The sequence below is a fragment of the Diabrotica virgifera genome, chromosome 6, assembly GCF_917563875.1.
Source record: "Diabrotica virgifera virgifera chromosome 6, PGI_DIABVI_V3a".
Taxonomy (NCBI): Eukaryota; Metazoa; Arthropoda; class Insecta; order Coleoptera; family Chrysomelidae; genus Diabrotica; species Diabrotica virgifera.
Window position 1 is genome coordinate 24,813,676 of NC_065448.1, and position 27,703 is coordinate 24,841,378.

The 27,703-nt window shown below is 32.2% G+C and overlaps 1 protein-coding gene across 4 annotated transcripts in view; it reads right to left on the reverse strand.

Annotated features, from left to right (window-relative positions):
• LOC114326980 (protein AF-10) overlaps positions 1 to 27,703 on the reverse strand; it is a 140,619-nt gene that overhangs the window by 101,945 nt on the left and 10,971 nt on the right. For 3 of the 4 annotated variants that reach the window (XM_028275473.2, XM_028275471.2, XM_028275472.2), the window contains exon 3: positions 17,111 to 17,190. The exons of the other annotated variant lie outside the window; for it this stretch is intronic. In XM_028275473.2, coding sequence (XP_028131274.1) covers positions 17,111 to 17,190 — 80 coding nt within the window. The remainder of the gene's footprint in view (positions 1 to 17,110; positions 17,191 to 27,703) is intronic. 4 annotated transcript variants of the gene reach the window in all.

The following is a 27,703-nucleotide window of genomic DNA, read 5'->3' on the forward strand; positions in this document are numbered from 1 at the left end:
TAAAAGGTATATTTAAAATCCCTAAAAAGGGCTGTATCACAACAAAACGTTTTCGGAATAAATATTCCATCATCAGTGTTATCACCTAAAATATGTATAGCTCTATAAGTAAAACAAAAGTGAGGTTAAATTTTGACAAAGGTAAAAAAGTGAATAGATAGTTATATTTAATAAAAATAATAAACAAAACTTTACTAGTTATTAAACTTAATAAAAATCCACCAGGAAAAAAATTCCTGTAGTTGGCTGTATACCATTTATTACAAAAAAGCATGAAATGCTTAATAAATAAACAATCCTTTTAACAAATATACCTTTTAATAAAAATAATAAACAATCATTTCGTTGTGAATCGAAACAACAGCCGTCTTATTTTAGTTAGTTCAGAGAGCGCCAAAAGTGCTCTAACTAGATTCGACTCTTGTTAGTCTCTTCAGAGAGCACATCGTTCTTGCCATTTCCAACTATCGAATGTGAAAAGTGGTACTTTTCAGGAGAGCAAAATAGCTCTTTTTTAGAAACTCCTAAATCAGCGCATTGACAAATGGGAAAATTTTTATATTTTTTGTATGTAATGTTTAATCCTTGTTATATTTGACAACAAAGGCTATAGCGGGATAAGATGGTCAAAATTGCACCAGGGTCGATTCAGTTTTGGGTTTAGCCATTCGAAAAAATATAATTGAAAACTCACTCAGCCAAATTTTCAAGTCCCTAGGTGCTCCGGGGGGTCCGCTATGAAAAAAAAACGTGTTTTTTGGAAAACATTTTTTTAAAGGCGCTGTATTGCTGCAAAAAATCTGAAAAAATTAATGAAACTGTATCTTAACAACACAAAGCTGCCTGATTTTTTTTCAGATTTTTAGCTTTAAAATTGACCGCAGGAAAAATTTTTGAAATTTTCAAAAAATTTTTAGGTTATGTTGTAAATTTTTCGCCAACTTTAAAATATTTTTGTTTTGTGTATTTTTTCCATTCTTTCGAATGGCATAGGCCATATTATCATTTTCAACGTGGAAAATACCTAAAAATCGAAAAAACTGTTTTCTTTTGGCATTTTCTGAAGTTTTTGACTCATAACTCAACAACATACAGCTAAATTAATCATCATTTACATTTTTATATGTACTGTTACATTTACAATCAAAATCAGCTATTAGAACTTATTTTTTTCCTACAGCATGCTCAAAATAGCCTCAGAAATCAGTAAAAAAAAATAATTCTTTTAACGTTTAAAAAATTAAAATTTTGTTGTTCTCGATAGAATGTAATACAATTAGGGTAGAGACTCCGGTTATGGCCACTATACCAGTTATGGCCACCTGATATATTTATTTCTATTATTAAGGTCTACTTAGGTAACAGCGATTCCTTTATGCTATTACAGTAATCTACAAACATATTTACTTTAAATACTTCATACTAGGTGGTGCTGATAGTTCTACAAAAACTTGTGACTTTTGCTGTGACACTTCATAACTGTTGATTTGTTAAGAAATTTGGTAAGCAAATACTTTTTCATATCTAATTTTATTTAATGCATCGGATATTTGTTTTTAACAATATGTAGACATATGGCGCGATTATATGTTATATTTTCAATGTTTAGTAAAATATTCTAATAATATTAACCTCCAACGCTTATAATCTTCGTGGCCATAAACGGGGAAAGATAATATTATGTTTTGCTATTTATGGCCATGGCATGGCCATAAGTGGATTTATATAAAACTAGTTATGGCCATATTATGTGTAACTGACAAATGATTATCGGAGTAGTATGCCATAACTTAAAGTAGTACCTATAGGTAATTTTATTCTACTTCTTTTCAGAAGTATGGCTCCAATTTAAAAAAAAAAAAAGATTTTTATATTCACCCTCGAAGGTCAAGCAAGCCCTGGATGCTCTTACCAAGCGAGCAAAGTATTTCAAGTACCCCGAACAACTCTTCGCAATAAACTATCTGGGAAGTGCCCAATTGACGGTCCACGTCACTGTGGACCAGACTCGATCTTAGGAAAAGAAAATCAGCTTATACTCATCGCACTTCATGCTAATTCCACACATATTTTACAGCCTCTTGATGTGGCAGTTTTTGGTCCCTTAAAGAAGATGTGGCCAAAAACTGTTAGAAAATGGCGTATTGATAACCATGGAAAGGAAATGACCAAAGTTGATGTTCCAAAGGTTTTGTCAGATTTGATAAATGAACCCAACATGACACAAAATATAATTTCGGGATTTAAGATTTCTGGTTTAAATTCATTCGATGCAAATAATGTAGATTATTCAAAAATTATTCAGAGTCAAACTCTAACATCAACTAATACTGATACTGAAGAAGTAAGACATCACCTTCGATTCATTGAAGCTCACATAGAACCATCGATTCTAGCACAATTCAAAGATGCAAAAACTAAAAATTATGATTGGGATGGTAACGTTGAAGCAACAATGTTGTATGACTTCTGGTTACGATTAGCTAATAAGATTGAGGAATCCAAAGATAATGGTTTTCATGTCACCGCAAACACTCCAATAATATTTCAAAGTTCGTCACCTGAAGTCATCAATCGCGAATCAACCCTCAACACTTCAACACCCTTAACACCTGAAGCAAACACTTTCACACCTGAAGAATTTGGTGAAAATTCATCATCAAATGTAGTGGAAGATTCAATAGGCTCCAACAATTCACCAAATCGTGAGATTCATGTCCATCCCTCAACATCAAATATCATTGAGATACCCAAGAAAAATTTAGCATTCATATTTAATGACATTGTTCCATGGCCAAATCAAACATCTACATCTGGAAAAAGAAAAAAAGACTACACTCCAAGTGTCATAACATCTGACAGATGGGTGCTTTATCATGAATTAAAAGAACAAGCCAAACTAGAACAGCTAAAATTAAAAGAACAACGAAAAAGAGAACGAGAACTAAAAAAGGACGAACAAAACAAAAAGACTAAAAGTAAAAAAAAAGAAAAATATTGTGGAGTCTAGCTCAGAAGAAGAAGTGGAATGGATAGAAAGCGGAAGTAGTATAGACGACATTGATGATGAAAATGAAGGTATTATCGATAAAGATGATAGTGACACTGAAAATGACAATACTGTTGAGTTTAGTCCCGGTGATTATATTTTGGCGTCATTTGAATCAATCAGCAAGAGAGGGACTGTTACTTTCAAATATGTTAGCAAAATCATTAATATCTTGCCCGAGAATGAATACGAAATTCAAGGCTTGCAGAGTATAGATGAAAGTAATTTAAATTTTAAACTTATACACACTGACATATCTTTTATGAACAAAACTGATATTGTCAGTAAACTACCAGATCCACAATTTATTCAAGACGGAAGGATATTGAAGATAGTTTTTCCAAATAAGGTAGATATATACGAGAAAAAATCATGTGTTATACCTATTAAAAAAATAATGACTTTATTTTGTATTAAACTTATAATTAATAAATAAAAAAATGATAAAATAAACGGTTACATTGTTTTTTTAAGATAATGATTAACTTCTTATAGTGGCCATAAATAGGGAAAAGTGATGGCTGTAAGTGGGGCTTTTGTGGCCATAAGTGGCAAAAGTTGCCATTTTATTTTTAATATTTTTTTTCTTAGAATGGTTTATTTTTAGGAGGCTGAAACTTTGAAGGCTTATTGGTAAGATTTCCCACTAAGTATAGTAATTTTTCCATAATTTAATTTTAAAATTTGTTTAGTGTTTTATTCATTACAATGAACAAAATTGCTTAATGTGGCCATAACCGGGGCCTCTACCCTAATACTTAAATAAATTATTTTTTTGTTTTGCACGATTTTTTGAATTTCATATATAATAATATCGTCCCATTAAGAGTACCCTGCCATAGGCTTATAAAAAAAATCAATAAAAATAATTTTTTAACGTTTTAACGTTTAAAAAATAAAATTTTTGTAGTATTCGATAGAAAATGCTTGTAGAAAATCTTTATAAAAATGCTTGTTGCGGTTGTGATTTTCAAAGCGCGCTAAGGTTAAAAAAGCTCGGCACTTTGGTGCCGTACGCAAGGAAGCGCTTCTAGCCACGTTTTTGGAAAAAACTTAGGATAAACCAGTTCTCAAGTACCCGCCGTCGAAGCCACTAACTACTTATGTAATAAAAATATTTTTAAATTAATAAAATAAGAAAATCTACGGTTTTGTTTTGATTAAAAAATAACAGGATCCCCAGGAGCTAGGTGCTTGGGAAAAAAACGTGTTTTTTTGAAAAAAATTATTTTTAGACGCTGTATTGCTGCAAAAAATCTGAAAAAATTAATGAGGGCGTATCTTAACAATACAAAGCACCCTGATTTTTTTCAGATTTTTAGCTTTAAAATTGAGCACAGGAAATTTTTTTGAAATTTTCAAAAAAATTTTAGGTTTTGTTGAAAATTTTTCGCCAACTTTAAAATATTGTTATTTTGTGAATTTTTTTCCATTCTTTCGAATGGCATAGGCATCATTATCATTTTCGACGTGGAAAATACCTAAAAATCGAAAAACTGTTTTTTTCTGAAGTTTTTGACTCATAACCTCAACAACATACAGCTAAATTAATCATAATTTACCTTTTTGTATGTATTTTTATCTTTACCATCAAAATCAGCTAATAAAACTTATTTTTTTTACTAAATAGCCTCAAAAATCAGTTAAAAAATAATTTTTTCAACGTTTATTAAATTTTGTTGTTATCGACAGAATGTAATACAATTAATACTTAAATAAATTATTTTTTTGTTTTGCACGATTATTTGAATTTCATATATTAAGGGTATCCTGCCATAGGCTTATAAAAAAATCAATAAATTAATTTTTTTAACGTTTAAAAAATAAAATTTTTGTAGTGTTCGATACAAAAAAAAACACTCCTCAAGTACTGTCGTCGAAGTCACTAACGTTAATGAGGAAACGAAGTATTACTAACGAAGTATTAAACGTTAATGAGGAAAATTTTTTAACGTTTAAAAAATAAAATTTTTGTAGTGTTCGATACAAAAAAACCACTCCTCAAGTACTGCCGTCGAAGTCACTAACTACTTACGTAATAAAAATCGTGTTGTTAAACGGTAATGAGGAATTATTATATAATAAATTACTAAATTATTTGAATTATTTAATTGCTTAAATAGTGCAACCTAAAGAGTGCAGTGTTTAAAGGGATTAATAAATGAATTATTAAAAAGTTACTACGTACTCATGAAATTACAAAATTCAAATTCAAATTAATATACAGTATGATGCGAAGGAAAGGAATAAATTTGTTATTTATTAAACTGTCGACTCTAAGGAAAAATCCCGAAAGAGGTCGATTTTTTAATTGTGATTTTTTGGCACATAATAAATATATCATACTAGTAGTGACGTCATCCATCTGGGCGCGATGACGTAATCGATGAATTTTTTTAATGAGAATTACGGTTATTTGAAAAACCATAGTAGTAAAGAACTTTGGTTTGTATAATGGTATAAAATTTTATTAAAAAACTTTTAAAAAAGTCATCCAAGAACATCCAGAATGTTTTCGATCTAGTCAAATCATCTTCAGTTACATTCTGTGTAGTAATTGAAACTAGCCCACTAGTTGATATATAGTTTTTAAAATTACATAATTTTATTAAAATAAAATGTTTATTAAAATTATACTTTTGGAATGACAAGTCAAGACGAGTGACACAGACCGAATTCCGTCTTGACCTCGAACTCGTTGTGACAAGTACCTCTTCAGTTTTTCGAGCAGGGAAGCCATGCTGCTTTTGAGCTTTAGTAAAATCCATTAATATCGACATTGTGCCGCATTTCAAAAGTATAATTTTAATGTTGTTCTGAAGCTATTTCCTTTGGCATTTTTATGATTAACTATTTATATGGGAATTTTAATAAATAATTATGTAATTTTGAAGACTACATAATAATATATTAACTAGCGGGCTATAGTTTCAGTAACTAAACAGAATGTCGCTGAATATGATCTGACTAGATAGAAAATGTTCTGATGTTTTTCTATAATCTATTTGGATGACTTTTTTAAAAGTTTTTTAATAGAATTTTATACCATTATACAAACCGAAGTTTTTTATTTCTGTGTAAGTTTTTTAACTATGGTACACAGCCAATCACTGGGACTTTACTATAATTTGGTTATTCGAAAGGTTATTCAATTCTCTATTCAGTAGTATAACCATTACCATTATTAGAAAGGACTAAGTTTTCAATCTAATAGCACATAAAATAACATCAAAAATATTACTCTACATCCCACCAGATTGAAAACAATGGAAACATTACCCTTATTATTTATACAGAGTGACTAAATTTCTTTTAAATAAATTAATTTACAAAAAAATAATGTATGTAATTTATTTAATTCAAAATATATTTTACTTTCAGAAAACGGAAAAAAATGTTTATTCGAAAAATAAACATTGCTTTTCGCTTAAATAAAATATTCAAACTTCCAAGAGGCAGATGGCTAGCAGGAGCTGGCTTGAACATTGAATTAAAGCGAAAAGCAATGTTTATATCTCAAACATTTTCTTCTCTTTTTTAACAGAAGTAAAATATATTTTGAAGTAAATACATTACTTAAATTCTTCTTTTTATGTCAATTAATTTAATTCAAATTTTTTTTGGTCACCCTGTATAAATAATTGGGTTAGTGTTTATATTAATGAATAGAGAACTGAATATCCTTTGAAATGAGTTGCCACACGACCCATATTCTCATTTAAAAAAATCATCGATTACGTCATCACACCCAGATGGATGACGTCACTCGTATCACACTCGACCCGTTTCGGTATTTTTCCAAAAGTCGCCAGTTTACGAAATAACGAATTTATTTCTTTCTTTGCCCCATGCTGTATATTAATTTGAATTTTGTAATTTCATGATTGTGTAGTAACTTTTTAATAATTAATTTATTAATCCCTTTATACACTCTGCACTCTTTAGGTTGCACTATTTAATCAATTAAGTAATTCAAATAATTTAATAATTATTTATTTAACACGTTAAGCCCCGGACCATCATGACATAATTTTTCTGTCAGACCGGAACATTTTTTTAATAATTTTGAAATAAGAATGTGTATAACTATTTATTTCTATTCTAAAATAAAAACAAAATACATTTTTTAAGTAAAAAAACAGCATGTACCAACAGGGTACACACGGTCTATTTATAATTATTTTTGTAATTTGTTTTAATGTGGACCATGTGTGCCATATTGGCTCACACCAGGAAGATAATCAAATACCTTCTCCCTAAGATATTTTAAGTTTAAAAATACAAAAACAATTTATTTTTTCAAAGAACATGTATGAAGATTCACAAAACACTTAACACACATATATGCGGTATTAACGGCACATGCCGGACAAAAAGTTTATACCCTTTTGGCATTCTTCATCGCTGATGCTCTTCCTTCACGGTTCGAAAAGTTCTTGTAACATGCTGAACACCTTCCCCTTTTCTCTTTCTCGTCCAACGTATGCAGAGTTGTTAAAGAGTTTTCAGAAGTTGTTAAAGAGTTTTCAGAAGTTGTTTGAGGCATTAAAAGACTTTGAACAATCTGTTCACGGAACTCAGTAATTGAGAGATGTTTGCCAGTAACAGATTTGTAGAGAACTAAAGAGTTCACAAGTGCGGTATTTGTTAGTAATTCCACAGCCAATTTACGATACCACTTCATACTTCGTCGAACAGGGGAATTATATGCAGCCTTTTGATCCGACACATCGATAAAAGATTTTGCAGAATTATAGTCAACAATGGTCGATGGTTTGGGAACAGGTCCACGTTTTGTTTGAACATCTATCATCAAAGGATATATCCTTGCTCGTTAAAAACAAAACGTCCCGTTTATCTTTCCATTTTCCGATAACAACTTTTGTATTACTCTGTAGATACTTCATGTCACCTCTATTTAATTTTGCATTGACTACCGCTTTGGGATTATGTTTCCTATTGGAACGTAATGTTCCGACTAAATGGGTTTTCCTATTATTTAAATCATGAGCCAAGTCAACACTCGTATAAAAATTATCAGTATATAAATTTCTGCCTGTATCTAGAAGCGGTTGCATAAGTTCCATCACCACTCTGGATGCTAACGACTTTTCAGATGGTTGCATCTCTTTTCCACCGTACACTTTAACGGCGTACGTATATCCAACTGAGACGCAAAGTTTAAACAATTTGACTCCATATTTGTGTCTTTTTCCAGGAATGTATTGCAAAAAACTAAGTCTACCACGAAATGGCACCATAGTTTCGTCAATACATAACGATTCTCTAGGAGTACACATTTTCTGAAACTTTTCATTTAGTATTTGTACAAGAGGAGAAATTTTGTAGAGTCTGTTTCCAGGTGGGCAGCTCTCGTTATCTGAAATGTGAAAGAAGTGTAATAATATTTCAAATCGACTTCTACTTATTTCACACATTTTAGAAACTTCATTTTTGTAAAGTAAATTGTTACTCCAATAATTTCTGAGTTTCGGTTTTCTGTCTAACCCCATCCAAATAATGAGAGCCAAAAATCGAAGCAATTCTTTTCTGTCAATTGGTCTCCAGTTACTCATAAGCGAATGTTTCGTTATTGACTCATTTACAATACCAGCGATTATGGTTTGTTCGGCGTATTTATTAGTTTCAGTAACCAACAAATCTTGCACTTGACGGTCGATAAACAGTAGGTAGAAATCTATTGGTTTGTGGTCTGTAAGTTTTGCGAGTTCTTCCTGATTTATTCCTGAAGTAAATGATAGTTCGAACTTATTGAGATCATCTGGATTTGGCACATCGCTCCATGTTATTTTATTTCTTGATACAACATCGTCAATAACAGCTTCCAGGCTAACGTTTGCAGATTCAGCTTTTTCTACAAAGCAAAAAAAAAGTAAACTACAAACAGAATTTGTGCATTCCTAAATAACTTACCTATCCTTCTTGTATCAGCCTCCTGTTGGATACAACTAGGACCTGCAGTTATTTTATTTCTTGATACATCGTCAATAACAGCTTCCAGGCTAACGTTTGCAGATTCAGCTTTTTCTACAAAGCAAAAAAAAGTAAAGTACAAACCGAATTTGTGCATTCTTAAATAATTTACCTATCCTTCTTGTATCAGCCTCCTTTTGGTTAGAACTAGAACCTGCAGTAAATTCTTTGCAATTTTGTGTTTGTTTGCAAATTTTAGCTTTTTTTCTACGAGACTCATATTCACTACTGTATGAGTCTGAAGAACCATCAGTAACATTTTCATTGTACACTGGATCGGCATCAGAATCATAAAACGTACTTTCAGACATACTACTATCACTAAAGTCACTCTCCTCAGCAAGTCTGCGAAGTTCGTCTTCCGATAGTCCTTTACGGAACATTATCTTATTTTTTAGTTCCACTTTTTAACAAAAAACTGAAGAGAAAATAGTGTTAGCCTCGTTAGACGTTCGAACCGATACTGACTGAAGCATGTTAGAAATTATAACCTAACCTGTTTGTGAATACGTGGTTTAACGGACCAACCTCTGATTTTGTTTACCACAGACCGTTTACACACATTTATACATAAGAAAGCACGGCAAATGCGATCCTCGACGAGCCACGGCATTAGGAACACGACACTTCGCTGTGGCCTGATAGGTACACACGGTCCCAGATAAAACTAGAGTGTGTGCCAGTGTGGTACACATGGGGCTTAACGTGTTAAATAATAATTCCTCATTAACGTTTAATAAAAATATTTTTTTTATTTATTTTTTGTTTATTTTTTAATCAAAACGAAACCGTAGATTTTCTTATTTTATTATTTTAAAAATATTTTTATTACGTAAGTAGTTAGTGGCTTCGACGGCGGGTACGGTTTATCCTGAATTTTTTTCCAAAAACGTGGCTAGAAACGCTTCCTTGCGTACGGCACCAAAGTGCCGAGCTTTTTTAACCTTAGCGCGCTTTGAAAATCACAACCGCAACAAGCATTTTTATAAAGATTTTCTACAAGCATTTTCTATCGAATACTACAAAAATTTTATTTTTTAAACGTAAAACGTTAAAAAAATTAATTTATTATTTTTTTTATAAGCCTATGGTAGGGTACCCTTAATGGGACGATATTATTATATGTATATGAAATTGAAACAATCGTGCAAAACAAAAAAATAATTTATTTAAGTAATAATTGTATTACATTATATCGAGAACAATAAAATTTTAATTTTTTAAACGTTAAAAGAATTATTTTTTTTACTGATTTCTGAGGCTATTTAGTAAAAACGCCGAAAAACGGGGTTTTTGAGCATGCTGTAGGAAGAAAATAAGTTCTAATAGCTGATTTTGATTGTAAATGTAATAGTACATATAAAAATGTAAATGATGATTAATTTAGCTGTATGTTGTTGAGTTTATGAGTCAAAACTTCAGAAAATGCAAAAAAAACAGTTTTTTCGATTTTTAGGTATTTTCCACGTCGAAAATGATAATGATGCCTATGCCATTCGAAAGAAGGGAAAAAAATACACAAAATAACAATATTTTAAAGTTGGCGAAAAATTTACAACATAACCTAAAATTTTTTTGAAAATTTCCAGCGCTCAATTTTGAAGCTAAAAATCTTAAAAAAATCAGGCAGCTTTGTGTTGTTGAGATACGCATTCATTAATTTTTTCAGATTTTTTCAGCAATACAGCGTCTGGAAAAAAATGTTTTCAAAAAAACACGTTTTTTTCCATAGCGGACCCCCCGGTGCACCTAGGGACTTGAAAATTTGGCTGAGTTTTCAATTATATATTTTAGAATGGCTAAACCCAAAACTGAATCGAGCCTGGTGCAATTTTGACCATCTTATCCAGCTATAGCCTTTGAACTGCTTATCATTTTTTCTTTCCAAAAAATCACATTCGCTCCTTTGCTTTTTGTATTAATCAAAGATTTGTTTCGGTCCGATGTTTCAAAGTAGCGAATGTATAATAGCGAATAACTGTATAATCAAATAATGAAAATCCGTGAAAATGAAATCATAAACTGCCCCACAAGAATTTCTTGGAAGCGATACTGAAACAAAATTCACACATATTCTAAACACGTGCATTTTGTTCTTCTCAGCAGTTTAGCATTTTCGACAGTTTACAGAATAATTGAATAACTTTTGAATAAATTACAACACAAACTAACGAATGTGACACATTCGACATTTAGCATTGTACAAATATAGCTTTAGTTATATTTATACAAAACAACAGTATTGAATACAACCATTTTCGTCAGTTTGCAGTCAACCAAATGGAAAAATGTTCACATTCGATAGTTTAAACAGCATATTTCCCGCGCTCCTAATCAAGCTACAAACGAGGATTTGCCACAAGATGTATCACGTATAATAATAATGCGAGGACAAAGTATCGAATCTGAAAAACCCGATTTTTCACATTCGATAGTTGTCTAGGGACGATATCGCACCCTCAGTAATATAGAGGCACAATTCAAAAAAGCAGATTGTTGGGAAATCGCCTTTAAAGATTCTGGTTTGCAATATTACAGCTATTTTTTCAAATAACATGCTTATTATTTAAGTTATAAATGTGAAATTTGGCAGATTTGTTACTTGATAATTACACTATAAATAGCCATGATAAAAAATAATAATATAAATAAATTACATTAATTACATGTAATGGAAAAAATACTTTCAAGTTAATCCCATATAGTACAAAAAAACATAACAGAAATAAGGAACTCTTTCAGCCTTATTAATAAACACGGACTAACGCCCGACTAACTTTAGTCCGAGTAACGATGGACTAAGCTAAACCCTCTCTAGTCTCGGACTAAAATTTAATCCGAGGTAATAGTAGGTTTAAACCGAGACTAACTTGACGTTTTGTATTCATAACCTTACAAACTTGCTAAATGCATTATTTGCTTTTGCTTGCTTGTATAATAAATACAGGGTGTTTCTAAATAGGTGCGACAAACTTTTAGGGGTAATTCTGCATGAAAAAATATTAAATGTTTGCTTTATAAACGTATGTCCGCAAATGCTTCGTTTCCGAGATACAGGATGTTGAACTTTTTCTTACAAATTGACAGTTTATTTGTTGCTCTAAAACCGGTTTAGATATGCAAATGAAATTTGGTAGGTTTTAAGAGGTAGTTATTGCGCATTTTTTGACATACAAATAAAAATTTTATATTCACTATTGGCGTGCATACGGGTATAAATATTTTAGATACATCCTGCATGCACGCAAATGGTGAATATAAAATTCTTATTTGTATGTCAAAAAATGCGCAATAACTACCTCTAACCTACCAAATTTCATTTGCATATCTCAACCGGTTTTGGAGCAACAAATAAATTGTCAGTTTGTAAGAAAAAGTTCAACATCCCGTATCTCGGAAACGAAGCATTTGTAGACATATGTTTATAAAGCAAACATTCAATATTTTTTCATGCAGAATTACGCCTTCAATTTTGTGGCACTTATTTAGAAACACCCTGTATATAATAACATTATTATGTTATTATTGATAATGGAGAGATATTATTTTATTAATGATTTAAGATAATTAATAGACGAATTAAATGAGGATAGAAATCAGCGGAACGATATTCCTCTTGTGAGTCACATCAAAATATACAAAATTATAAAAAAATCTTTAGTTTAGAGGAATTAGAAGGTAAATTTAAAGTCAAATGCCGATTTTCAAAAGGTACAGCAGTTAATATGAAATACAAAACAATAATACAATAATATAAAATATAAAACACCAGGTAGCACCTTCTCAGAACGAAGTCCAACACAAATTAACTAAAATTTATGCAGAAATGGCATCGACCGAACAGCTGTTCGGTTTAGAGGAAAGAGAGGTTAAATCCTCTACATTTTCTTCTTTTTCGCAAAATTCTCTCCATTTCTCTTCTTTTCCGCAAGGGTTACCAACATAAATTTGTTGTAACTAGGACTAAGGAAGGTTTAGTTAGTCCCATAGAGGTATATATTAACATAGAGCGAGCCTACCTTCTGCGCTTCCTGACGACAAGATCTCATGGACTGGTTTGCTGCATCTCTTTCTAACACATTGTATCGAAAATCTATGATGACATTCAGTGTGAATATAGGCACGGAAGAGGAGGACAACTGTAGCAGCTTTACTATGCGTAAGAGTGAAACAGCACTAATCAAAAAAAAAAAAGATGGTGTCGTCACTTCGCTCTGAATGACACTCTCTCTATGCTAATATATAACTCTATGGTTAGTCCGAGCTTAGTCCGTGTTTATTAATGACAATCTTAAAAGGAAGTTAGCAGTGGCGGCTCGTCAGAGCAGGCAAGGGAGGCTCAGCCTCCCTATAAATTTTTTACACACTCTACACTGTTTTGTTTATCATGAATCGCGAAAACAACAAGTACAACTCTCACTATTATACGACGTGTAAATTCCATATTATCACTAATTATCCATACGTACGGAGCATTAGCATTAGAACGCATGATCGCGTCTCAGTTTTATTACATATTATTGTAGACAGGACCCTGGGTTATCCCGAGATGCATGAACGGATCACGGAGCCGAGAAGCCCAACAGTCTCCGTTGCTAATGCTCTGTGCAGCGCAGCAGGCGTTTAAGGAGACCCGGTCTCCTAACAGTGGCATCTACGGTGCCGTCACACGCTGCCCGGAGATATACCAAGGGAGGCAGAATAGCTTATCGGCTCCGTTGCGTGGTTGCGTGCGTCTCGGGACAACGAATTTTAGGGTCCTGACTAAAAATACATAATGAAAAATCTAAAAGTGCGAATTTTGTTATGAAATTTGGTATGTGGGGTTATAATAATATTTGGAACAACTTGCTCAAATAACTTTTTCCGATATCTCTAACTCAAAGCAAAATATCGGTAATTTATGGTGTTTTTGAATTCGCAGTAGGCCGCGTTTAGAATTAAAAAAATTCAGTTGAGTATCTTAAAAAATTTGAAGCTTCATTATGTATGGACTGCAAAACTTCAAATCTGTATTTATTTTGATATGCGAGGTATCTATTTACAAATAGATGGAATTGTTAACAAATAAACGACACAAACTTTGGTATTAAACTTTTACAATTAGACTAACTATTTTTAAAATGATATGATATCATGAAATTATGAATTAGGATGATATTATGAAATGTAAGTAAAAAATGGTCAGAAAATGGGGCCTTAAATTACATTTTTTTGCGCATTTTTTTGCTAGTGCAAATTTGTCTAGATATTTTACAGTTAGGTATAGCCTCCCCTATTGTAAAAATCACGAGCCGCCACTGGAAGTTAGTACTCGCTTAATCTCGGACTAAGTAGTCCGAGACTAACGTTGGACTAAGCAATTTTTATTAATAAGGCTGTTTAAGTTTGATCCCTTATATTATGAATGCCCTGTCACTGTTTATGAAAAATAGCGATATATTATGAATTATACCCATTTATTTATTAAATTTTCTATAATATAACGGCTCAACTAAAAACTGTTCTATATAATACAAAATGTTAAAACACAAACTCACCAGGATATTCGTCATAGAAAGACATGTTACTGATTACTACCATGTAGCAGTAAAAACAAGAGGTAAACGGGAGAGTAAGAGAGAGGCACAAATATAGTTACTGAACGTACTGAACCATTTAATCTTCTTTTTCTCTCTCTGTCAGCGCTAACCGGCAGAGAATTTAATTTTGTGTCCATATAAGCACTTAAATTACTGGGATCATCCATAAACTACGTCGTAAACATTTTGGAGTTTTTAATACCCTCCCCGCTTCCGTCGTAAAGCGTCGTTTGCAGTTGACCCCCCCCCCCCCTCATAGCGACGTCGCAATTGCAACTCATGACCCCCTTTTTAGTGATCTTTTTTTAATTCCATGTTATTCCTAGATTTTTAAAAGTTGGCTCTCAAAGTTTATTTACGAATGTATCCAAATCAGTATTACTATGTAGCTCATTAATATCTGCGTACTTTTTTCTCCCAATTCACTGTACAACTAATAATTAGCTTTATAGGGACAAAAGACCGGAGTTCCTATGCTTTCTTAACTGCATCATAATAATCTTGATACTTATTTTGTTTTGATTTCAATGCCATTCCTTTTATTAAGTATAAATAGATACAATGTACTAACTAAATAGAATATTTATTTCTATTCATTCTTTTAGAATTTTTTTCACACAGAGTCTTCAGTAAATAAGTGAACAGTTTAATATTTTATGCTTTCAGACGTTGAAAAGAAGCGTTTGTTTAAAGACATAGGACAATGTTTTATTGATTGTTATTCTGTATAAAACTGCTAGTAATATTATTAAGGCTGTGAGTGATAAAAACGAAATGAAAAGTATGCGATAAAAGTAATATACAAATTCTTTTTCATTCTAAAATAGGGTATATTATTTATATTCGTGAACTTCAAACGACGTCGGATGTGCACTTATGGCCCCCTCCCCCCTGTCGTATACCGTCGTAATAAGCAAAGGCCCCCCTCCCCCTTTTCAACGACGTAGTTTATGGATGCTCCCTAAAACTGAGGGTGCGATATGTTTATTTTCCCATGCATGTTTACATATCAGATGTCTGAAATTTTTATTTTTGATATAAGATTGATGTTCACTTGTTCTAACATGTGATGGAATTGCTGTTTCACCTAAATAAAAGTGTTCCCATTAAAAAGGCATCTTTGAATATAATCCTTTGTTCTTTCCTGTTTGTGATTAGGCTTGGTTTTAGATGAAATAGATCCCAATGTGTTTAGTTTTAAATATTGTTGAAATGTTGCATTTTTATTTCCTATTTATTTAAATTTTTCTGATAAGATTTTTGTGTATGGTATTGTTATGTTCTCCATAACATGTGTTGTAAATGTTATAAGATACGTTCTATGTTGTTCTGTTCCATTTAGTCTATTATGTAAAATTCCTGATTTATAAACGACAAAGATATTTTTAAACAAACAGATGTTAATAAATGTTTCTAATATCCATTCTCCTTCTTTGGGATCAAAAATTAACACATTTAAAATATCTAAACTATGTTAATTGTTTTCATAAATATGTACACAAATTCATTACTTTATTTCTATTATCTCTTCATTAATGTCTTTAGAGCTTTTTCAGATATGGTATTATTTTGACGGTGTTACATATATCAGGGGGTTTGCTTGTCTTTATTATATTGCACATTTACTGTTCGTTATTGACTGTGTCCATTTTTTCTAAACTATTTTTCTTTTTCTGTTTTTACGAATTGGTTAAATCTTTAAATCCCTTCAGAAGGTTCTCTTCATGACTTCAGTACAGTATCTTTCTGTCTTTTAAGATTGTTTAATCTTCCATGAAGATTTTTTAAGTTATTTTCATAAAAGCTGTTCCCCTGTTCCTATTTTTATGTCTTGTTGTATATCTTTAGTACCTCTTATTGATTTTCATAATAGCCTTTAGTCTTTTATGAAATTTGTTTCTGTCTATATTTTAGTAATTAATTAGCAGTAATGACGAACTATAAGTTAAATATTGAATTATGTTAAGCAACCGAAACTTTTATAAAATTTGTTAATTATATCAATTGATCAAAATAAATCGAATATGATTTCAACGATAATAAAGAATCAAATAAGATAAAATTTAAAACTTCTGCTAAATGATCAGCAGTTACAAATAAGTCTCTGACATGGCTTTATTAAAAAAAGTATGCGAACGATACTACAATTTTACTTTTCAGTTCGGATAAGTTTTAAAAAATCTAAAGATAACTACAAAAATAGGTCCCCTGTTGTACTTTGAACCAAATGTAACAAGTATAATATATTCACAGCCATGAAAAACAGCGCGAAAATGTACAAAAACATTCAGCTCAGTCATAGCATGATCATTGTCCGAGCAGTATAGAGAGTGTGAAGTAAGTCATAGAACACAATCTGTTCACAAGTAATTGTTTATGCGCAGTTTTTCTTGACTGTGAATAGATTATAGTTTAACTAGTATTTGTCACAATAAATACCATAATACCCTTCAACATATTACAAAATTAGATACTAAGCACTCACCACTTTGACAGATCTCTCTTGACTTTCACATTTACGACAATACCACGGACCAGTTGGAACAGTTACAATACCATAACATGCTGCAAAATGTACAGTTATTAAATAAACTTTAAACAACGTATACATTATTAAATAAAACCAAGCATACCCCCTCAAGAGAAATACATATATTGTGACATTGAAAATGTAACACCCATTAAACATAAAAATATTTTCGTATATTTTTGAAAAATTAAAGGGCTTATATGCTAGATAAAACAATCAATTAAAAAAATACCTACTCTGCCTGAAAATTTTAATATAAGTTGGTTAATATAGGTTGGATAATTCAATTGGTGAAAGCTTTGGAGAGCTAGCTGACCAGGGAAAGACGGCTTGAAAGTCACAAAGTAATCTAACAGTAACGGCTCTAACAATAACAGTGTAAGGTCTGGAAAAAATAATTAGTAATCTAACAGTAACCGCTGTTGTGTAAGGTGTGAAATTATCCCGTTAAAAACGGGATTTTCTAGTTGCTACACATACAGTACCTATAGGAATTGGTTTTAAAACATTGTGCATGTACTGATAATCATTGATGAATTTTTAAAGTTATACCAATGGAGACCAGCTTTCATATGAATACCAACCATCAGTAGCGGCTGGTCAGAGGAGGCAAGGGTGGCTTAGCCTCCCCATAAATTTTTTACACATGCTACACTGTTTTGTTTACTTTGCTATTTTGCTTCGCGTTAGAGATACCGGAAAAAGTTATTTGAACAAGTTGTTCCAAATAATGTTCTAACCCCAGATACCAAATTTCATCACAAAATTCGCACTTTTAGTTTTTTCATTATTTGTAGTCAGGATCCTAAAACTGAACCGGAGGCTGCTGGCCGGAAAGTCTAACTTGCTAATGCTCCGCGCAGCCCAGCAGCGGTTAAGGAGACTCGGTCTCCTTAGCGCTGCATTATCGCTTAACGCACACGCTGCCCGGAGATTTAGCAAGGGCGGCTAATCGGCCAGCAGCCTCCGCTCCAATTTTAGGATCCTGACTACAAATAATGAAAAAACTAAAAGTGCGAATTTTGTGATGAAATTTGGTATGTGGGGTTAGAATAATATTTGGAACAACTTGTTCAAATAACTTTTTCCGATATCTGTAATGCAAAGCAAAATATCGGTAATTTACCGTGTTTTTGGATTCGCAGTAGTAGGCCGCTTTTAGAATTAAAAAACTTCAGTTGAGTATCTTAAAAAATGTAAACCTTCAACCTGTATGGACTGCAAAACTTCAAATCTGTATTTATTTTGATATGCACATCTGCTTACAGAGATAGAATTGTTCTTCAAATCTGTATTTATTTTGATATGCACATCTACTTACAGAGATAGAATTGTTAACAAATAAACGGCACAAACTTTGGTAATACACTTTAACAATTAGACTAACTATTTTTAAAACGATATACATATTATGAAATTATGAATTATGATAATATTATAAAATGTAAATAAAAAATGGTCAAAAAATGGGGCCTTAAATTAGATTTTTTTGGCGGATTTTTTTTTAGTGCAAATTTGTCTAGATATTTTACAGATAGGTATAGCCTCCCCTATTGTAAAAATCACGAGAAACCACTGCCTACCATACCTTTCCATATTGCTTTCTGATTTCCTGATCAAAATCAATTTTGGTTTTGTCTTTGGCTCAATGGCAAATTGATCAAAATGCAATCCGAGGCATATAAATACCTGCCATAACTTTTCAGATTTTCTCATTTTCTAGGTAAAAAAATTTCCCGCCTTTCACCTATCAGCAAACTGTTCTTCGTTCCTTTCGGGTTCATGAGTATTTCGATTAGATTCTAATCGCACTAAATAAGTTCTTAACTCCACTGTTATCTCATCCCCCTCAGTCTTTTTCAATGAAAAAAAAAACCAAAAATGGCAAGCCGAGACTAAATCCTATAATAAACTGCTCTTAGAGGAAGTATTTCTCCTGTAGCAGCCAGGTATTCTTGTGTTATTGACTTACAGGTAGAAAATTGGTCTCTACGGACATTTACGCTTAAAACGCATTCTATATAGATACGATTAAGCTTATTTGATACTATGTGGTTTTGCCAATTAATCAACCATATCTAATACTTTTATCAACTACAATAAAAATAAAATAAAGAAAAAAAGTAATGTCTGGCACTTAGTTGCGCCAAATATTGACTTAGCCTTAGCACTATATGCGACCACACCTACGTTTTAAAATAGCACCAATTCCCCTTGACATAGTGCCTACTAATATTTAGCAGTAATCTGATTGAAAATTATTCCTTTCCTGAACTTTAATTCAGGAATTGTGCAAACTGGTGCAGTTTTTAAGTGCTTTTTTTGTCTGATGCCAGAGAGCCTCGATAGGAGACAGATCAGGACTGCTGGAAGGCAATTTTTTCGCTATTTGTTTTTCAATATGTTATGGTAGTGGCGATGTGCGATGCTTCACTACGTTTCTACACTAAGGATGCGTATTCTTATTGAGATATAAATCTGGCGGTTGAATCTCATTAATGGAAGGCAATAATTCTTTATGTAAAATACTTTTGTACTTCGCAGCCTTGACAGTGCCATCAATGCAAATATGTTCAACTCTTTGAGAGGGATATACAGTCCAGACTATCACAGATGAAGGGAACTTAAGCTTTCTTTAAAGCCAATCAAAATTTTTTTAAGATTTCTTATGTTTTAGTGGGTGTATCATTTTCAATATCAGTTAGTTATTCTTATATACTACTACAAAAAAACCTTATATGCTTCTTTTCATGAGCATTTTTCAGTGCGTCACAAATGATAGAAAAAAAGATAAGTCCGTGATAATATACATTTTGGTGACATATGATATTTTAGTTAAATCTGACAGTTGTCACATTTTATTTGCAATTTGGCATAAAATCAAATCAATTGTGTTTATTGCATTTATAAAATGGTATTTTCCTTGATTTGTATAGTCTTATAAATTGAACAGATTATATTCGTCGATATATTATATAATCGGTAATTTTTTTTCAATTATAGCGCCATCTATTGACAACTGTTTTTTTTTGTCACATGCAATTTAATGCGGTAGAAAGAAATCGATAAACTGTGACGCACTGAAAGATCCTCATGGGAAAAAGCATATATTATGTCATTTTGGTCAGCATATGAGCCGCTCAGAGGAAAAGTGGTATAACTGCATATAACTTAACTGTTGGTAAATAAAGATTTTTGCATGTTAACGAACTAAAGTACAAACATTATTACAGTAATACTTACTGAGCCAGTTACGACGGATTCGTAACAATATTTTGTTGAAATTTATATGGGATGCCGAATTGCAATGATTTAAGTTTTTTGTTCCTTTGTAATTAGAAGAATACTATTTCACCAACAAACGTTTTTGAGTTATACCACTTATCCTCTGAGCGGCTCATATATATTTGATTTTAAAAAGAACTATGAGAGAATACCATATATTTTATGTTTTTGACACATTAGTTATTTTCAAAATATCAGTATATTCGACATATCATACAGTAGAAATTTATTTTTGTAAGAATCTTCGGTGTAGTTGGAAAGTTACCCAAACACTATTGTGAATTTATTCATTATTATTATTATACATATTTATATGTAAGTAATTGGTATTTATATTAAGGAGTCTGTGTATGGAGAAGAGCAGCCACAGACAAGCAAGGGCGGAGGCAAAAAATAAAGGAGGCCAAGGCACAATTTGGGCTGTAGTGCCATAGAAGAAGAATAATTGGTATTTATACTGTCACAAAAATGGAATTTGTGACACTATTTTTCTGGAGGTGCGATATGTTCTTGCTAATGGAAGAGTGGTATTTCTTTAATTCACGTCAGTGTCAGCTGATATTGGTGCACAATACTATGTCCATCCCACCTTGACTTTACAGTATTCGCGGTGTGCAAGTACTTGGAAGGGATACGCGAAACGATCGTGCGCGAATAGCGGAGAAATATTGCAACTTTCTTAAATAATTCATATTGTCAATTGAAATTGTCAAATTGACGTACATTTCATACCTATTGTCATTTAAGAGGAAAAATTATATATTGCTCCACAATATTAATATGATATGCAATTATTATATAAAGGTAAATTTAATTAATTGTATTTTGCTTGCAGTACTGCATTTTAATAACAAATTTTATTTACTACATACAATTGTTTACGTTTAAATAACAACCTAAATCTTATTTTTTCTTCTTATTATTTTTTTTTTGGACTATGGCCTTGGCAATTATCCAGTAACCAGGACCATATGATTGGCCAATATAATCAAAAGTGCAAATAAAAGTACAGAGCGTAGAAATAGGTGTCGCTTTTCCGAACTTGCACGGTCCCAATAGGGAACATAGGCAATGCAGTCCATATGAGTTTTTAGCGCGGTGATGCCGAGTTTATCAAAAAGAATTTGTAATCGAACATTGAGAGAGATTAAATTAAAACTGTTTTGGAAAGACAATCTACAATTTTAGGATTCGTATGCGTTTAAGTTTATTTGATATATTATAGATATTACTCATATGAAACCCAAAAATGTAGATTGCCTTTCTAAAACAGTTTTAATTTAATCTCTCTAATGTTTGATTACAAATTCTTATTGATAAAATCGGCATCACCGCGCTAAAAACTCTCATAAGGACTGCATTGCCTATGTTCCCTATACTGTAAAGTCAAGGTGGGACGGACTATAGCAAAGAATTTAGACACTTACAGAACACTAATTCGTAACAAAGAAGTCTCCCTTATTTAGTAGTGTCTGAAGAGAAAAATGATGTAACCCGGTCGATAGAGGCACTGATAATAAATTTTTGTGTAGATACCAACAAGTATACACATATTGAGTGGCATTTCAAATGGGAAGATTGGTTAGTATACTTCAAATAGAGGGAGATTTGTAGATTTCTACACATTTGAATTAAAAATTTGAATCACAATATTGTTCATAGTTCTAAAAAGATTCAGTTGTTACAAAATAATAAAGTTAAAATAATATTTTATTTTCTACAAAAAAATATGGTGCACTGCATAAGTTGGATTTAATCTCTAATTTTGTAAAATGCAAAATTTTAGGGCTAAGCATTCCCAGCCCCACTTTTGCATATTCCAGAAGCAGTATTTTTTATGACGAAGGATGGCACAGGGGGGAATGGGGAGCACATGTGCGCTCCCTGGTGTTGACAGAACAAAAGTAAAATGTCTGTCACTGCATATACCGAAAAATTACGTGGATGTGCCCTTCTATATGCATCTATCGTTGTACAAACTGTTGATAGTGGTATTGAGATTATGTAAACAGTATACCAAAATTGCTCACAAAAAACATAGACAATCAACAGAATTAAAAGTTCAAGCCACTTCGTCAATACCTGTTTATTTTCAGAACGTCAGAGGTCTGCGAACAAAACTTAATCTACTCTATGAGAATATATCATACTCACAATCAGAGCTGGGCAATACCCGGGTACAAGTATCCGAATTTTGTACTCTGAGTACATTTTGGATACTCAGTACCCGGTACCCGAGTACATTTTCAATAAAGTACTCGGTACTCGTACCCGTAGCATATGGGTAAAATATCTGGTACCCGTGTTTATTATACGAGTACATTTTCCGAGTACTTTTTGCAAGTCTAAACTTGTCGCTGCATGTGGGAGAGCAAATTAACAGCAACACGCAAAAGCGCGTATTCAAATTTGATTTAATAGTGTTCTAACACTATGGTAATTAAAATTTATTTTGATATATTTTTTAATTTAGTTTTTTATCATGTTTCGAATGATACATAGTGAGCAAAATTTTGATAATAATTTAAAGAAAAAATGTGGGTTAGGCCACTGCTGCTTTATTTAAAATTGTTGAATAGGCCAAGTTTCTACCAATAAATACTGAATTCTTAATTTTTTTAGTCACTTAAAATGTATGTTATGGGATAATTAAACCTACCTTCATTAAAAGAAAATTCGTAATCCATTTTGCATTAAGGTTAGAGCACTTTTATTAAATATTTATAATAATAAACACAAAAAGGTGCTACGTGCTACTATAGTATTTGCACAAAATAATGAAATACAATAAATCGATCTCGTTCCAGATACTTTGTTGTTGATAATCAAGACTTAACTAATTATGTAAATCTACCTTTTCATTTTATTTATAGAAAAGATAGGTTGATATTTGCATATAAGTACCCTGGGAAAAGTTTAAGGTGTTATTCACATAATCAAAGAAACTAAATAATTTGCATTAAGTTTATTGAGTATTTCTCAAAATACTACTAGGTAGTAAAAATTTTTATTATTACTTAGCAATATACCTACATTTTTGGTATCTTTGGGTCGTCACCTGTCTTTAGGCTACCGACAGAAACAACCTTTACAAATTGAATAAGACGCAGAAAAATTATTTATTTTAATTAATACATTAATACAAATTAATACTTTGTATTACTATCTAATTTACTATTTTAGTTCGTAATAAGCCACAAAATTGGCTACTAAATAGGAAATTGATATGACAAATTAAATCATTATCATTAAATATTACTTAATAAAATTAAAAATAGTCATTCTTATGAATTATGCGTATTATTCTGATACGATGAACACTTGTTGATATATGTTACTAACTGTAAAATCAACATTTGCCTGAGCCACACAATTGAGGATTAGGCCACTGTTGTATTCGTATTTCCAGTATATTTATCAAGGCAACAATAAATTATATAGTGCCATCTAGCCAAATATGAAGCTAGGTTGTGTATTGTGTAGACCACTGTTGATCAATAGATCCAATGTTTCTGGATTTATTGATGTATTAATCTAAAAATGCTCAATTTGTGGGTTAGGCCACTGTTGCCCTGAGTGCCTCAAATATTTTTAGAGATGCAGATATAATTACACTAGACTCCTCCTATAATGAGAACTGAAATGGAACTAACTACCTCGTTATAAGCGGATCTCGTTATATCGGACAACAATAATATTGTGCATACATATGAATAAATATAGTTTTCTAAGACATTAACTTCCTATAGTTAAGCCATTCGGAGCAATATAAAATGCTAAATATTGTTTCCTCAACAATAAGGCTTCGGCCATCATAAATTGTAAATTTCCTACAATATTCAATATCTGTCGAAAAATAAACAAATTAGGAAGAAGTTTTTTATAGGCGGTGGATTTTATTACAGCACTGGCCTCGATAACCACACAGATGTTGGGGATATCTGTATACAGGCAGATTATTTATAGCCCTTACTGTGCTAAAAATAGGTAAATATATTCTTCAATTTCATTTTTCCTCGTTATAACCAAATGTGCCTCATTATAAACGAAACCTCGTAATAACCGTGTTCGTTATAGAGAGAGTACTGTATTACCTTCTTACCTTTTTTCGGGTTTTACATTCGAATGTACTTTGAGTATTGTACTCTGAGTACTTTTCTGGAGCAATGTACTCGGTACTCTGTACTCGTTCCTTTAATATGAAAAGTACCTGGTACTCTGTACCCGAGTACAATTTATCAGTACCCGACCCAGCTCTGCTCACAATATGACATTATAGTGCTAAATGAAACATGGTTGACTAGTGACATTAACAATTCTGAACTACAAATGTTTGACTACAACATCCACTGAAAGGATAGATCTTTATCAACAAGCATTTTTTTCTCGTGGAGGTGGGGTGCTTATAGCTGTCCGTAAAACAATATCTAGCACAGTTTTGTTAGCAAGTAACAGTGTTGAACAGTTGTTTGTAAAAATTGAAGTTGGAAGCAATAAGATCATCATTGCTACTGCTTATTTTCCACCACAAAGTGAACCAGAGAAATATTGGGAGTTTACGGAGAATGTGGAGAAACTATCGGATTAAAATCCGATCACAAGCTTTGTATCCTTAGGGACTTTAACCTTCCTTACTGTAACTGGTCCAAGGATGGAATGTCTTCAGTGGGTACCCCTTTGACAGTTGAATCCATACAGATTCTTTCAGCTTCATGCTCATACCATAACCTTTATCAAGTCAACTCCGTTAAAAATGCACACAACAATTTGCTGGATCTGATTTTCATGGACGATGGCGAAGCTAAGATATCAATAGCAGAGATAGTCCTACTTCCTTTGGATATTCATCATCCACCTATATCTTTTGAATTTAAGTGTGAATCATGTGTTAACAACCCTGGACTGATTGGTGACGCTTTTTATAGAGACTTCCATGTGATGAACGTCCTAGATGTTACAAATTTTCTTTCTCAATTTAATTGGGATATATAAAATAATATGGGATTAATTGGGATAATTTGTTTAAAAATAAGTCTCTTGGTGACATGATCAGTATTTGATCTTTATGTTCCTGTTAAAAAGTATTCAGCAAAGAAATTTCCGGTGTGGTTTACTCCAGATCTCAAAGTTACAATTATTCAGAAAAAGAAAGTTCACAAAGAATATCTGAGAACTAAATCCCCCACTCTCTTTAATGAGTTTTCTGCATTAAGGGCTCAATGTAAACGCTTAAAACAACAATGTTATCGTGATTACATTGCATTAACTGAATCATCCCTCAGGGATAATATTAGAAATTTTTGGAAATTTGTTAGTAATAAAAATAGCAAACCTAATATACCATCAGTTGTACACTATTCGCGGTGTGCAAGTACTTGGAAGGGGAAACGAGAAACGACCCTGCGCGAGTCGCGGAGAAATATTGCAACGATCTTAAATAATTCATATTGTCAATTGAAATTGTCAAAATGACGTATATTTCATACCTTCTGTCAATGAAGCAGAAAAATTATATATTGCTCCACAATATTGGTATGATATGCAATTATTATATAAAGGTACATTTAATTAATTTTATTTTGCTTGCAGTACTGCATTTTAATAACTAATTTTATTTACTACATACAATTGTTGACGTTTTCATAACATAACCTGAATCTTATTTTTTCTTCTTATTATTTTTTTGGACTATGGCCTTGACAATTATCCACTAACCAGGACTAATATAATTGGCCAATATAATTAAAAGTGCGAATTTTAGTATAGAGCGTAGAAATAGGGGTCGCTTTGCCGAACTTGCACGGTCCCAATAGTAATATCACTGGTTCTAGTGGTACAGAAATTGTTAATTTGTTTGTTGAATACTTTTCAAAAACTTATAGTGATAGAGGTTGTGTTTTGCAGGATACTATTTTAGATTCTGGTGACATCAACTTATCACAATTTACTATATCTCAATTTGGCATTTCCATTTCGTCTATATATGAAAAACTTTCCATTTTGAATAGCAACAAGGAGCCAGGTCCAGATGGTCTTCCACCTACTTTTCTTAAACACTTAAGCTTTTTACTTTCTAGACCACTTTTTCACATTTTTAACCTGCCATCACCGGGATGTTCCCAGCCTACTGGAAAACTAGCTTTATTACCCCAATACTAAAATCTGGAGATAAGTCTCGAGTGAACAATTATCGTTCGATTAGCATTCTGAGTTGTATTCCCAAAGTTGTTGAGAGTCTTGTTTGTGACTATTTGTCAGCAAGTTTAAAATGCTGTTTTATCGACCAACAATTTGGATTTCTCTCTGGCTGCTCCACTGAACTTAATTTATTGACATTTACCAACTTCCTTGTGGAATCTCTTGAAGGTGGCTTCCAGGTTCATGCTGTATACACAGACTTTACAAAGGCGTTTGACCGGGTAAATCACAAGATTTTAATCAATAAGTTGAGAGGTCTGGGTATCCAGGGTGAACTTTTAGAATGGTTGTTATCCTACCTATCTGAAAGAATACAAATAATATGTGTTAAGGGTTTTCAATCGTTTGAAATTAGGGTACCTTCGGGAGTGCCACAAGGGTAACATCTTGGACCCCTTCTATTCAATATCTATGTTAATGATATTGCGTCCTGTTTCCACCAAGCTTTTTTCCTTAATGTTTGCTGACGATTTAAAATTTTATTTGAAAATCGAGAATGATGGTGACTATCAAAAATTACAATCTGACTTGGATCGGTTGAGCTATTGGTGTGATAGCAACGGAATGGAACTTAATGTTAAAAAGTGTCACTTAATGGTTTTTGGTCGAAATAGAACTCCTACATATCTCTATACTATTAAGGATTGTCCTTTAGACTCTGTATCTCAGATAAAAGACCTAGGTGTTGTGCTCGATTCCAGCTTATCCTACATCCCCCATATCTCATCTATTGTCTCAAAATCATTTCAACTTTTAGGGTTTATCAAACGTTGTGCAAAAGACTTTCTAAATATCCCATCCATAAAAGTATTGTATTGTTCACTTGTGAGACCTCACCTAGATTACTGTTCATGTGTTTGGTCTCCACACTATAACACCCATATTCTAGCTATTGAGAGAGTTCAGCACAAGTTCTTAAGATTTGTTGCATTTAAACAAAACCAGAGGGTTGATGAAATTAACTATTCTAATATAGAAAAGTCACTCAACATAACCTCTCTCCAAATCCGACGCATGCATAAGGATCTCACAATGTTTTATAATATACTACACTCCAATAATTTT